Source organism: Eublepharis macularius, chromosome 2, assembly GCF_028583425.1.
Source record: "Eublepharis macularius isolate TG4126 chromosome 2, MPM_Emac_v1.0, whole genome shotgun sequence".
Taxonomy (NCBI): Eukaryota; Metazoa; Chordata; class Lepidosauria; order Squamata; family Eublepharidae; genus Eublepharis; species Eublepharis macularius.
In genome coordinates, this window is record NC_072791.1 from 32,180,601 (window position 1) to 32,195,121 (window position 14,521).

At 42.8% G+C, this 14,521-nt stretch overlaps 1 protein-coding gene across 1 annotated transcript in view; it reads right to left on the minus strand.

Annotated features, from left to right (window-relative positions):
- Positions 1-14,521, minus strand: part of SLC24A4 (solute carrier family 24 member 4) — a 151,299-nt gene that overhangs the window by 12,283 nt on the left and 124,495 nt on the right. Inside the window, exons 11-12 of the mRNA XM_054971780.1 lie at positions 6,552-6,721; positions 3,489-3,624 (exon numbers count right to left, since the gene is read on the minus strand). Of these exons, the coding sequence (XP_054827755.1) occupies positions 3,489-3,624; positions 6,552-6,721 (306 nt within the window). The remainder of the gene's footprint in view (positions 1-3,488; positions 3,625-6,551; positions 6,722-14,521) is intronic.

Here is a 14,521-nt window from a genome sequence, read left to right on the forward strand (position 1 = left end):
TTTTAACAATAAACCCCTTTCTCTTTTCATCATTCCCTCCTCTTCAGCTTTAGCCAAGAGCACTCCTCAACTGATGTTTCCCAACTGTCATTTCTCAACTCCTAATCTCTGCATCATAGGTCCCTGAAATTCTAAAAGCTGTTTCTCCTCATAGGGTGCAGGGCTACCTACTCAGCTACACCTATACTCAGGGCTTTTTTTATGGGAAAATAGGTGGTGGAACTCAGTGGGTTGCCCTTGGAGAAAATGGTCACATGGCTGGTGGCGCCACCCCCGATCTCCAAACAGAGGGGAATTTAGATTGCCCTCCGCGCTGCGGCATAACTCCCCTCTGTCTGGAGATCGGGGGCGGGGCCACCAGCCATGTGACCATTTTCAAGAGGTTCTGGAACTCCGTTCCACCGTGTTCCAGCTGAAAAAAAGCCCTGCCTATATTAATTCCTTTCCAAGCAACAGACAATTGCAGCTATTGGAACTTAGTCTCACTCCGAAATATATATGACTGTGTGATGAAGTCATTTAGTCACTGATGGCTAATGGTTACATGAGCTTCCACAGGTCGCTGTGAAATCCCAATGGAAATTTTAATCATAAATCACAAGACCCTGCTTAAAAAAGGAGAGCCAGACTTCTGAAGGTGAACAGGTTCATGGAGCTGTGGGAAATGGTGCATTTTCTTTACTAAGATATTAAAAGAAGAAAAATACACCTAGGCCTTTTTTCTGAGAAAAGAAGTGGTGGAATTCAGTGGTATCATATGCTTGTACGCGAGCTCCCAGAAAGTGATGTCATCACAAAGGACATGGCCATCCCCGGAATTCTCCCCTGCCTCAGGCCGATTTGGGTCCAATCTTGGCTGTTTTCGGCCTGTTTCAGCCGTTTTGGGCACGTTTTGGCCCAATTCGGGCCTGAAACAGCCAGGATCGGGCTGCCACCATGTGGGGGAGTGTTCCCCTGCCTGGCAGCAGCCCAATCCTGGCCATTTCAGGCCTGATTCTGGCTGTTTTGGGCCCTTTTTGGCCATTTTGAGACCCATTCCGCCCTTTGGGGCCCAATTTGGGCACAAAATTGCCAGGATTGGGCCTCTGCTGGGTGGGAGAACACTCCCTCTCCTGGAAGTGGCCCGATCCTGGCTGTTTTGGGCCAATCCTGGCTGTTTCAGGCCCATTTCATCCTTTTTGGGCTCGAAACAGCTGGGATTGGGCCTAATATTGCCAGGATTGGGCCTAATATTGCCAGGATTGGTGTTCCCACGCCAAGCAGAGACCTGATCCTGGCCTTTTTGGGCCCAATCCTGGGCAATTTGGGCCTGTTTTGGCCCCAAACGGCCAGGAGGGGGGGGAGTTTTGAGAACACCATTTCGGAGTGTTCCAGCAGAAAAAAAAGTCCTGAATACACCTATCTTCCTAATAATATGTCAGCTAAGTAATGAATGTACATCTGAATGCTATATCAGCATCAGACAACAGAGGAGGAATGGATGCTAAACGTGACTGGGGATTTTGAACTTTTTCAACCACGGGGATATTGTAGTCTGAAGTGTCACAGCTGCTGTCCCATTCAGTCATCTGTGCATCAACCATTCTAAGGAATATTCTTTGAAAAGCGCTGAATAAACAAATAAAATTATGCTAGCAGCATCACCAATGCCCCTGTTCTTAGCTCAAGCTATTGCACCTCCTATAGAAATTATTCGATATGAATAGTTCTATTTAGTTTCTCTCTCTCTTCCAGTTTGTATTTCTAAAACAAAACTTTCTACACAAACCCAAAATTGGAGGGGTGGTGGAGGGAGAGGGGGAACCAGGCTTCGGCAACATAATTTCACTTACTTATTTCATATTGTAGCAAATACCTGAAGGCTGGGGGTTTACCACACAAAACAGTAAGCAGGGTGGCATTGGGAGCACAGATAAACCAGCAGCTCAAACAGTTTGAGTCTAAGCTTTTACAAATAATTACTTTTAACCTTAAAGCACTTAAAAGATCACACCTTTTTCCTGACAATGCAGGACATTTATACTTAGGGCTGGGTAACACATCATCATCATCATCATCATCATCATCATCATCGTACTCTATTTATATACCACCCTTCAGGACAACTGAACGCCCACTCAGAGGGTATTATCCTCACGACAATCACCCTGTGAGGTGGGTGGGGCTGAAAGAGCTCTGGGAGAGCTGTGACTGACCCAAGGACATCCAGCTGGCTTCAAGCGGAGGAGTGGGGAATCAAACCTGGCTCTCCAGTTTAGAGTGCTCTTAACCACTACATCAAACAGGACAGTGATAGGTGGCCCCATCATGAAGCAAGGATAAACACCTTCACAGGTGAGCAGATTTGGGTTCCACTGTAGATGGCAGAACGGGATACAAATTTAACCCAATAGGAACAATCCATTAGGAAGATCTTATGCACAAGCCCTCTTGAAATCAAGCGCACAGCAATATTTGCATGCACTTGTCATTTCTTTCAGCAAGGTTATTGCAGGCCCTTATGGATTCTGTTTCATATCAAAGAGAGAAAGGGGGGTGGTATTTTGGACTACTTCCTTCCTATTCAACTTCAATTGAAGCTACCATTCTCCCCTCCAAAAAAGGCACATTATTGGTCCATGTTAAATTAGAAACAACTAATTTTCAGTGGTGGAGCAAGCAGCCCCCAAGGGGCCAAGCTACAAGTGACGAATGACACTTGAACGGCAAGTGTATTTCTCCCTGTTCACTTGCCCTTCACTCGATCCACTTGCTCTTCAAGTGCCATTTGTCACTTGTAGCTTGGCCCAAGGTTCCAGGTTATGTTTGCTGCAACAGAATATTTCTATGTATCAGAACCTCCACACAGCACTTTTGCTCATATACTAGTCGGGCAAGCACCACAAACATACAAAGGTTTTGTATCAGTCCCAGTCTACCAAACCCATATTTGTATGCCAGTGCCATCTACATGGGGAACTCAGCATTTGCCTTGGGCACTTGCCCTGGATTGGGGATCAACACCGAACAGTGCTGTTGGAAGCCTCCAGGTAATTGGCAATATGATTACATTCCTCACCTCCTGGGTGAAGAAGTGATATGAGGAATATCAATTACGAAATGGTTTTACATCCAGATGCTAGCTGAAGCTGTTCAACAATATCACAAGGATGGGACTTTTCTAAATTTGTGATACAGGATCACATTATTTGTTGTAATACTTTTTTGTCATCTATGTAATATGCAAGGGTCATATGTAATTTTGTTAGGTATAAATATAGTAGCCATAAACTACTATAGTAGCCAGTCACAGGGATTTTTTGTCTTTGTACACTGTGATCCCACCATCTCCTGGGCCCAGCAGACAAGATAGGCTAGGACAGAAGAAAGAGAAGCAAGTGGCAGAATTAAAGGCAGTCGAAGGACATGGTGGCACTTTTAGGGCTTTGACTGGTTGTTCACAGCAAAGTGCTCTCACGTTCTCTAAAAAAACAGCCTTCTAAGTTTACCTGGTGGTGAAAATGGAGACAGGTTATGTTCATTCACCTCTTCTTGGTTATCAACATGGATAGCCCCATTTTCAATATTTTCATGTTTCCCATTCTGGAGCACTTTGCCATTGGCAGAGTGGATCAGTCGTTGGCGCTAGAAGACATATAAGCAGATGAGCACCCTAGTCATTTAAGAAGAGTTTTCCAGTCTTTTTGAAACTTTTCATGGGATAACATCACATGGTAAATAAAAGCTCGCTGAATTACCAGCGTGCAGAGTTGTCGCCGTGTGGAAGACGCAGTGAAGGCGTCAAATCCCAGGATGAGGAGGAGCGCCCAGCCCACGTCCAGTCAGCAACATGGCGGGCACCATTCCTATTAAATTTCTGTGACATAATTCACTTTAATGAAAGGTTGGCAGGTCCCTCTTATCTCCCGCCAAGAGACAGGAAGAGCTGGCACTTACCTTGTGCCGCTCACAAGGATCCTCTTTGCATGCGCGTGAAGCATGCATGCACCCCGGGGCTGATGCGACGACATCACTTCCAGTAGTGATGTCATCACATCAGCTGTGCAAGTGCTCCCATGCTCCACACGGGGAAGATTTGGCCCATTTGGGGCCTAAATCGGTCCCAATTGAAGCGCAGGCATGCTCATGCAGCTGGCACAACATCACTTATGGAAGTGACTTGCCATGCCAGTTGGAGCGTGGACACAGTGTGCATTCCTGAGGTGCCTGCTGGTGGAGGGCAACCTCCAAGAGCTTGCCTCCTCCCACCAATTGCTGGATGATCGACAGATGAGGGAGAAAATCCCTGGGAGTCTGCCCGCCACTGGCGGGCACCTGAGAACCCGATTTCCACAGGACAGCACTCAGAGATTGGAAGGGAAGGAGTGATGGATTGACTGGTTGTTCCCTCCTCTCTGATTAGCTAGTTAGAATCAGCTTCAGGATGATGGTTGGAGCTGACAGGATTTTCAGTTCAGTTGGGAGCTTGGAGTTGAGAGTGTGGAGTCTGACAAGGAGGGTCAGACTGGTATCCCTCTGAAATGAGGGGAAAGAGGAAGTTTGCCCTAACTGTGACAACATTGCCTTAAGAAGGACTTTCTGTTGATAAACCCAAGTATAAAAGCCAGCACAAATTGAAATCTATTTACACAGCTAAGCTAGAACCGGGGGGGGGGGGCGTTTGGCAGAGTGAGAGGGTAGTAAGTGGAGACTTTCATTCAGCCAAGTGAAGAAAGTTATGTCTTATAAGAATAATTTCTGCCCAGTGTCTAGAAAGGGTTTTTTGGCTATAAGGAGGACTCTGGGTCTGTTGTAAAGAGAAAACAGTGTTGGATTAACATCAGAACACCTGTGTTGTAAAAGGAAATCTGTGGAGAAACATTGTCACTTTAACCAAAGTATGAAATAAAACACCTCTTGCTCTTAAGGACTGTAAACATTAAAGATGAGCTGCAAGCAATCTATTGTGCCTATTACTTTTCAAGTATTTTGTTCTACCAACAAATTTTACCTTAGCAATTTCATCCCCTAACTGCCCATACTCCATCCCTGCCTGTTCAATAAAGTTGCTGTTTCTTTTGTGAGTTACTCAGCCTCCAGTGCCATTTCATATAAAGAAGAACTTCTCCACTACTTCTCCACTATCAAGTTTCTGGGCTGGGCTAAAAAGCCAAAAATATAACTGCTTCTCAGAGTGGGACAAAAAGAACTTTAAACTATAAACAGAGACATGCTACTTGAGGCTGCTCAGCCACAGTGAGCAAACTTTGATTTTGGCGGGGAAATCTGCCTTGGAGTGAGGGAGTAAAAGGGGGTGGATCCATAACAACTTCTTTTAAAGGAACAGGACATTTTGGGCCAGGCCTGTTGACAATCCTAATGCTGAAATAAAAGCCTGAAAGAAGCCAACTTCCACCCTCCCCACATGCACATCCTCTATGGGAAACAAGGCACTAATTGCCTATGCTGAATAAAAAGATGTTTAACACCTGAACACTCCGCACCCTCTTCCAACTTCAGTTCTGTTTGCAATGGCTTCCTGCTAGGTGCTCTCATTCAGCCACGTAAGTTTAGCACATCTCACCAAAGCATGCCTTTGGAAAAAGAGCAGCTGCGACATTTTTTGTCTGATAAATAGAAGGAATCAGACTCTGATCTAAACATATGAAGACTCACTGCTTTCTTAAGCATCCTCCCTCCCCAACAAGGTCCAAGCACCCCCTTCCCTTTATCCTCATCTCTCCCACCTTTCACCTTTTCTGTTCTTTCTGTTAAATGTCAGACAGTAAGCACAAGGAAAGGGCACCGTGTAGACAATCAAGACTGAAGAACAACAACCTACTGTGGTAAATTTAAAGACACAGTACCAAAATATAATCTAAATATACAAAGTCTTTATATAATATAGTTAGTGACACACAACATAGGAAATAGGTGACAATAACACAACACAGTCCTCAGTATCCGGGTTATCCACATGGGAGCAGAGAAGAGAAATTTGGATGAGCTTTGTCTTGTGAACTAATTCTGACTTTATTGCAGGTTATCAACACTCTTGACAAAGCAACATCGAAACAGGAATCCAGCTTGTGATGTGTTGAGCTGTTGATAGCTGAGACCGCCTCACAGCACGGCTGGTGCCTCCACTACTGGATATATTGTCAGGGAGCTGATTCTTCGCTTACCTGCACATGGGATTCCAATTGGAGATTTATGGAAGATTTTCCTTATTAATTTGAATTGACTGGAGGACTGAGGACTGTGTTGTGTTATTGTCACCTATTTCCTATGTTGTGTGTCACTAACTATATTATATAAAGACTGTGTATATTTAGATTATATTTTGGTACTGTGTCTTTAAATTTACCACAGTAGGTTGTTGTTCTTCAGTTAAATGTCAGACTGCAAGTTCCGTCAGGAAGCATCCTGTTTTGTTTTTCTTTGACAGTGTTGTAAAGCACCAGATACACTTGTGGCACAGTATACACAGTACATAACAATAACTGAAAAATTGCAAAAAAAAATTAAAAGTCCCTGAAGAAGTTTTTCAGCTATCATCCATGCAGACTCACCTCATTAATAATCAGCCGGCTCGCCATCCTTAGCCTGGTCCTTGGTCCAAATTTGTTCGTTATCATTATTCGCAAACCAGCTTCAGGGAAACGAAATTTCGGAGGACTGGAACAAATTATCTCATCGACCATCACCACGGAGTTTCGACCATATTGTTGCGTTCCCTTTACTATTGACCACAATGCCAATGGTTAGCTATAAAGTGTGCTTCTTTCTCTGTGACTCTCTTTGCTCACATTTACCCTGGAATTGTGCCTCCCATTTGCTTAAGGACAATTTCTGCCAATTCCCCCTATTCACTGCAGCCTATCATGCAGCATGGCATCTGGTCCTCAAGGCTCCCATGGTCTGCAACATTTGCTTTCTGGGAGTCATAGAGGATTGTTGGAGGGAAGGCGTATGCCTGTTAATACTAATAATGTGCCAATAACTGATCCCAGGAAAGCTCCTTAACAGTGTTATTTGAGAAAAGTACTGTAGCTCTCTCATTATTCTAGTCCCTTAACCTCCCCTACCATTGTAGAAGAATGCTATCACAATCTTTATTAGTAAATTCCATGTTACTGTGCAGCTTAGCTAAAACATGTTTTGTGACAACCTATATAAATGAGGACATTTTGCTAAATATTATGTTACTAAACCAAGAGAGATAAAACATGCAGCCCAGAGGATTAATAAAAGGAAAACACAATAGATGCATGCAAATATTTTTAACATATGCTACCACATATGTAGAACATAGTAAGACTTAGCAGACAGGAGATGTTTGATGTTAGAATACACACTGCAACAAAGTAAATATTAACCCCAGAGAAAAAGGGGAAATGAGGGGCAATACCATTCTTTATTGCCTCTGTTATTAGATAGGATATATAGGTATATATTTACACCAGATTACTTACACTAAGAAGAACAGAAATGTTAAGTGGGGTGGATGTAGAAAAAAATGATTAGTGCATAATTTCAGTCTGAAATCTGGGGAAATTTTAGTTTAAGCATAAGAATCAGAGGAGATCCCTTTCACACCTGATGATGGCATGCCTGTTATTTTAAACAGATATTAAGACAGAAGAAATAGAACAGGAGATTGAAAACAATATTTTGTTTCAACTGGATCATGGATGGAAGCTTCGTCATCAGCAATATCTTCCAGGGCCGAGTCCAGACGGCAAGTTTTTGTCTTCACTAGTCAGGCAATTCAGTGCTAAATTGGTCATAAAGGAAGCAACACCAAGAAAAAAAGGGGAGTGTGAAGTTGTGCTGTATTTTGCATAATCATTTACCTGGTCTACAAGAGTAGAAAAATGAGATGGTAGACTACAACCTCAGACTATAAGTAGGTTTCTTAGCGTTCTCCTATGTAAAAAAAAACCCTCTGTGCTAACTGAAAACTTGCCCAATGGGAAGCAAGCTATGCTAGAACCCTCCTTCCTGATGTGCTCATTTTCTACTTGCAGGGTGTTTTTTTTAAAACACAGAAAGCGTTCAAAAGTGCACCCCCATCTTCATCCTCCTAGCCCACTCTACAATGTCAAGATTCTGTTACCTTATTCAGATGCATTTACACACATGACCATCCTTGGTCAATCCCCCATCTGAATTGTATTAACATACATGCTCACTGTATGCCATGTGTTCTAGGATATTTTGCGGATCAGTGTTATCAGTGTGGCTTTCTGCGTATCTGCTATCTGAAGAATTATTCATTTGCAAGCAATCTAATGTATGTTTGAAAATAGATTTCAACAGACCTCTTGCGCAATTGGACTCGGACAGTCCTCCAATCCCAGTTTTGAATACTTCCCTCCTCTTGAGGTAATAAAATAAAACTGCCTAACTAACTAGATTCTTCCATCTTCAGAGGACAAAGACTGCAGCAGGTAATGCTTGTTTTCAACTTGGGAATGTATGTTACATAAGATACTGGTGACCCTCCAATAAATTGGGGTTCTGATGTCATAATAAACTCTGTACTGGATGCCACCAGTTCAGATATCAGTTCAGTCACAAATGTGGGCACGCCACACTCTTTTTCAGCCCCAGAAACTGGAGTAATTATAATATTCATTGCTCTTATAGGGCCATCAAGGCATTACCAAAATTATCTACGTGGAATCACTTTGAGCACTTTGGCAAAAGCTTTAGCGAAGTACTCAGTGTTGTAAAATATGATGATGATGATGATTAAGAAGATCTTAACATGGGGCTTCAGTAGGAACGGAAGGGAGATAAACTCTCAGGTGAATTACTTCTGCGAAATCTCTAAAGTGCAGCATGTCAGTGAAAGCAACACAGAAGCATCAAGGCAATTGCTATGGAACTTATTCTGGGAGTCCTAATGAGAGCGAACTGAAGAGCCTGGGAGGATATACGAGGATGGACCCTACATCTCAACAACAGCAGAAATGGTCTTGGATTACAGGAAATAAAATCCAATGGCACATTTGTGATGAAGTATAGCTCATTACCACTTTGATTTTAGCAAGGTGTCTTCTTTCACTGCGCTGTTTCAACCAGTCTCTCTGCTCCTTGAGGGTTATCTATCAGGGGCATGGGTAACCTGAAACAGAGGGTGCTGAAGGTATAAGTAAACAGGATGAGAATTAAATGGGAGAAATTAGACTGGTCTCACAATAGGCTGGTAAAGCAAGTAGGCAGGGAGCATGGGGAGGAAACATGGTGAAGTGATAGAGCACCTGCTTTCCATGCAGAAGGTCTTAAAATCAGTTCTCTCCAGTAAAAGAATAAATAAATAAAACAGCTTCATATGTTGAACATACAGTAAAGCTAGGGAGCGCAACAGCTTGGGAACCATGTGGAAAGCTTTACAAATAGAGCCCGAAACTGGCTGGTACCCATGAGACAATACTCAGAGCTGGTTAGAACTAACGTCTTGCCTGGGCAACTGGAGCCATGATGGAACTAGAAGGAGAACACGAACTGTTTCAGGCTTCTCTCTCCAGCCTCAAGTAGTCTGCCCTGGGCAGCAGAATACAGATTATTATAGACCCAGTCTCAGTCATTCCTTACATTACCTCCCCAGGACCAGTTTTTACAAACTGTCTGGAAGAGTTTAAGAATTTTTTAAAAAAGTGAGCAGTTTCTTCTGTCTGCCTCCAGTCTTTTAAAAAAAAAAAAAGCTCCAGTGCACCAATGTGCAGCAATGACATCTGTGCATCTACCCTGTCTTAATCAAATGACAAATGTCATTCAGTGCACACCATTGACTTGAGAGATTATTTACCAGGAAGAAGGTGGACTCTACCATGGACACCATAGAGGTGAGGCCATGGCTCAGTGATGGAGCACCTGTTTTACATACAGAAGGTTGCATGGTCAATCCCTGGCATCGCCAGTTAAAAGGTTCAGGTAGCAGGTGATGTGAAAGACCTCTGTCTGGGACTCAGCAGAGCACCTGCCAGTCAAAGCAGATAATAATGACCTTGATAAACCTAAGTCGATATAAGGCAGCTTCATGTGTTCAACAGGCTGCTAATTCAAAGGGTAGGAGGGGAGGCAAAACAAGAACTACCGCACTACAAGTGCTACAGAAAAACACCTGGAATACAAGTATGAAAAGCCGGTGCCAGGTACTCTTTAATAGGGGATGCCCTGGATTGTGTTGCTTTGAAATTTTTTGATAGAAAGTAGGCTAGAAATCTGGCAAAAATTAATGAATCAAAACTTGGAACAATTTAAGGGTATACTGCAAAGTATGCAAAAAGTTCAGATCCCAAAACCAATATTGAAAACATCTGATAGCTTTCAATTGGGATTTTCAGCTCCTTATATCTTGCAGATTTGTTTAGAAGAGGAAATTTCAGCAGATGAACTTTACTCCTCATTGCCATGTCAGCCAGCATGATGTCGTGGTTACAGTGTCGAACTAGGATCTGGGAGACCCAGGTTCAAATCTCTACTCTGGCACAGAAGTTTGCTGGGTGACCTTGGGCCAGACACACACTCTTAGCCTAACCTACTTCATAGGGCTGCTCTGAGGATAAAACGGAGGAGGGGAAAATGTTGCAGTTTGGGGGGAAACTAAAATTTTCTCATTTGCAGAGCTGTTAAAGGTACAGGAACACAACTTCCCTTTGAGTCTGGTCAGCCTGGCTTCCTTGGGATACACTGCACCTGATGAACCAGTTCATAAAAGCTAAAAGGTAAAGGTAGTCCCCTGTGCAAGCACTGAGTCATTACTGACCCATGGGGGGGATGTTGCATCACAACGTTTTCTTGGCAGACTTTTTATGGGGTGGTTTGCCATTGCCTTCCCTAGTCATCTACACTTTACCCCCAGGAAACTGGGCACTCATTTTACCAACCTCAAAAGGATGGAAGGCTGAATCAACCTTAAGCCAGCTACCTGAATCCGGCTTCCGCCAGGATCGAACTCAGGTCGTGAGCAGAGCTGGGGCCGCACTACTGCAGTTTACCACTCTGCGCCACAGGGCTCATAAAAACTAATGCCACAATAAATGTATTAGGACTTTGGTGCCACAAAATGCATCTGACAAAGAGAGCTGGGGTTCTTGAAAGCTTATGCTACAATAAAGTTGGTTAGTCTTAAAGGTGCTACTGGACTCTTTACTATTTTAGTACCACAAAGTTTTTCATTGCTTTTTGCTGCAGCAAACTGACACGACTATAGAATTTGGAGAAAATGTTAGCGCAGCCAGCTTCTATTCTACCCAGACTTGCCCTATATATTGAGCTTCTAATGACCGCACAGGTATTTAAGCTAAAAGGCAGGTAGGGTCAGCATAATAAAAGCCAGAGGTGCCCAGCCAATGTACTTTTAATGTCAAAACATGAACATTAGCAACAAAAGTACAATTCTTCACTTTGGTATGTAAGACTTATTCTTGAAATTGGATTTTCCTCCGTATGAAAAGCTGTGTATGTGTGTATAAGTGTGTATGAGAATCCAGTAATAAAGCTTTTATGTTTTTCCTGTTGAAGCACTTGAAAGCAATAAAAGTTACAAGCTTCAAAGACAGCTCTGCAGTCTGAAAACCTCCCTTTTATCTACACCCAGTGTAATAGCATTCTTGCTGTGGAGCTGTAGAATGCAATAGGGAGAGCGCAGGTGTTCTGTCTCCTAAAATAATCACACTTGGCAGTCATATATGAGAGAAGATTAAAGGTGAGATCTAAGCCTCACTGACCCAGGCAAGGTGTTAACTGAAGAGCTAGGTATCCTTGGCCTCGGTTTAGAGGAAAGCTCAAAGCAGACCTGAGTAAAGTGAAATTCTGCTCCAAGAATCTGTGAACAGACTAATCAGGGCAAGAGAAAGAGGGGGCATAATCTAGCTACTGGAAAAAAAGAATAAATCCACAATGGGCTGCTGCAGCCAAAATAACAAGAATATTGCAGCAACCTAAAGACATTAGCAAAAATAATGCAAATGGAGATGTATGATTTGAAATAGTTGGTAGCTGGGATTAGAACAAAATTCAAGTCCAGTAGCACCTTAAAGACCAAAAATATTTTCCAGGGTATAAATTTTCCTGAGTGTTTAAGGTGCTACTGGACTCAAATGCATAGTTATAAGTTAACACAGCAAGCGTCTTCATTGTGGTTAAGGTTATGGAACGTAGTAGAAAATGCCATGTGGATAGTCAGTATACATTAACAGGTTCTTTATCTGGAAATATAACAGCAAAATGGATTCACACATCACAGAGAACGCAGGTTGAGCCTGGGGGCCCTACTCTGTTTCCTGAGTAATAATCACATATGATTTGCAGGTTCTTCTCAATCCCTGTGCTCACATTTAGCAACTCAGATCATTTATCTGGTGCATGTGGAGGAGGGGGGGGCTTCAGCCTTCCCTCCACACTACTTTCTTGACTAGTAAAAATCCTAGGGGTATGCTGTGTGGCCTGTAAGCGATACCTACATCTACACATGTGGGTTTCTCCAACTGTGCCTCACAGGACCATTTCAGGTCAGGAAAATGAGGGTTGGGAGCTGAAGCCCTTCTCCACATGGGCCAGAGTCATGATCTAACTAGACAAAGTGTGTGGGGGATTGAAGGGAACATGTGTAATTGTTACACAGGACATAGGGTGGGAACCCTGGACCCAACCTGTGTCTTCCATAATATGTGGATTGTGAATGGGGGAAAAAATAATTTGTTCAACAGTCTCGTTATATGAAGGTGATACAAAGTAGGTGTTTGGCATCCTGCTTTAAAAGTGAGCAGATTATTTATCAGTTTCAGATTAAAAGAAATTAAGATGGATTAAAGAATCAGAGAGAGACATTCAGATTCTTCCATGCAGAGTTAGTAGAAAGGAAACTACTCTGTCCCTGATCTTATTGAGGAACTAGGAGTGTGATATACTGAATATATACCCAGATAATGGCTAAATCAGCATTATCCGGGTATACTGAATCAAATTAGAGAATCCCAAATAAAATCAGGATACCGAATACATTGATGACAGATAAAACTGAAATTATGCAGCTCGGCCATTTTAAAACTTGCCTGCTTCTTCAAGCTGTTTTTGTTACTTTGTTTCAGGAGAAGTGAGTGAGTGAGCTGTCAATGGATGTGCATTAGGGAAAAAGCTTTTTTTGTTTTACTGCTTGCTAGTGTTTATATATTGTTAAGAGCTGCTCTTGGAGGGCAGGGGAGTTGCTTTAGCAGTTGCTTGCAGGTTATTTACTTATCAGTTCTTGTGGGGAGGAATTGCTTAAGCCGTTGCTTTCATACTTGCTGTTTATTTATGTGTTACAGTATCTTGCTGCGGTTTAGTTAGGTAGGATTCTCTGATTTGATGTTGGTTCCTTTGCTCCAGTTCAGGTGAGATTCTCTGGTCTGACATTGTTCTCATAGAATTCTCTGGTTTGATTTTGTTCTGGTGGGATTCTCTGGTTTGATGTTGGTTCCCTTGCTTCAATTTGGTTCTGGTGGGATTCCCTTGCTTCAGCTTTGCCCTGTACTATATACACTAAGATGTAATCTAAATGGGAGAAGCGAATGTCATAGACCTGTTGGTTCTATTCTGCCTTGTCTCTTGTTTGATGTTGGTTCCCTTGCTTCAGTTTTGTTCTGCTGGACACTGGTTCAGCTTGCACTGGGAGAGGGACTTGCATTGGGACTGGATGACCAGGGGTAGCTACTTTGTTTCAGGTTTCTTTTCTCTGGAAAGCCTTGGAATGTTTTCCCCCACAGGAAACAACGGGGAAGTGGCTAGGGGCAGCTTGTTCAGGGGTCCACAGGATTGGATCCCCGGGTCCAATCTTTCAGGAATTTCAGGCAGGGGTCTTTAGTGGACAGGAAGGAGTAGATTTCCTGCAAATTTGGAGGAGCTTGCTTGATTTATACTCCCCTGAGCTCCCCAGATGTTCCTCCCATAGGGAATAATGGCTGAATATATTTGGGATTCTCTAATAAAATTAAATCTGATTAAAGAATCTGACCCAGATATCAGGAATACCAAATAACTGTAGTATTCCTGATATCCACATCTAAATTATACCTTTTTGGCTGCACCCCCCTATGGGGAACTTCAGGGCCCTCTGGAACAGTTTGAAAAACAGTATTTTAGTATTTTCCAAGATGACAATATATACTAAAATGTTATATGTCAGGAATATATGACAGTGGAGAGTGCATGGTAGGATGGATGACCCACATGGCCACAAGGGTGTGTCAGTGAAAAAATACCATGCCTTCTACAGACTTCGTCCAACTCACACAAAATCCAAGATCCCAAGAGAAGCAGAGAGGATCCAATGGGAATGCTGAAGTACATCGTTGCAAGCGTGATCCTCCCCAAATGATCAAAAGGTCAACAATTCATATTACAGACATAGACATTATGATTAGCACTAGAGTAGTTTAATAATGTTCAAAAGGCTCAGTTATACTGAATATGTTGGGGAATTGCTGAACAATAACAGGCAATTGAGGGGGAAATCTAATTATGCTGGTTAAAACTGTACACGTTGGTCATC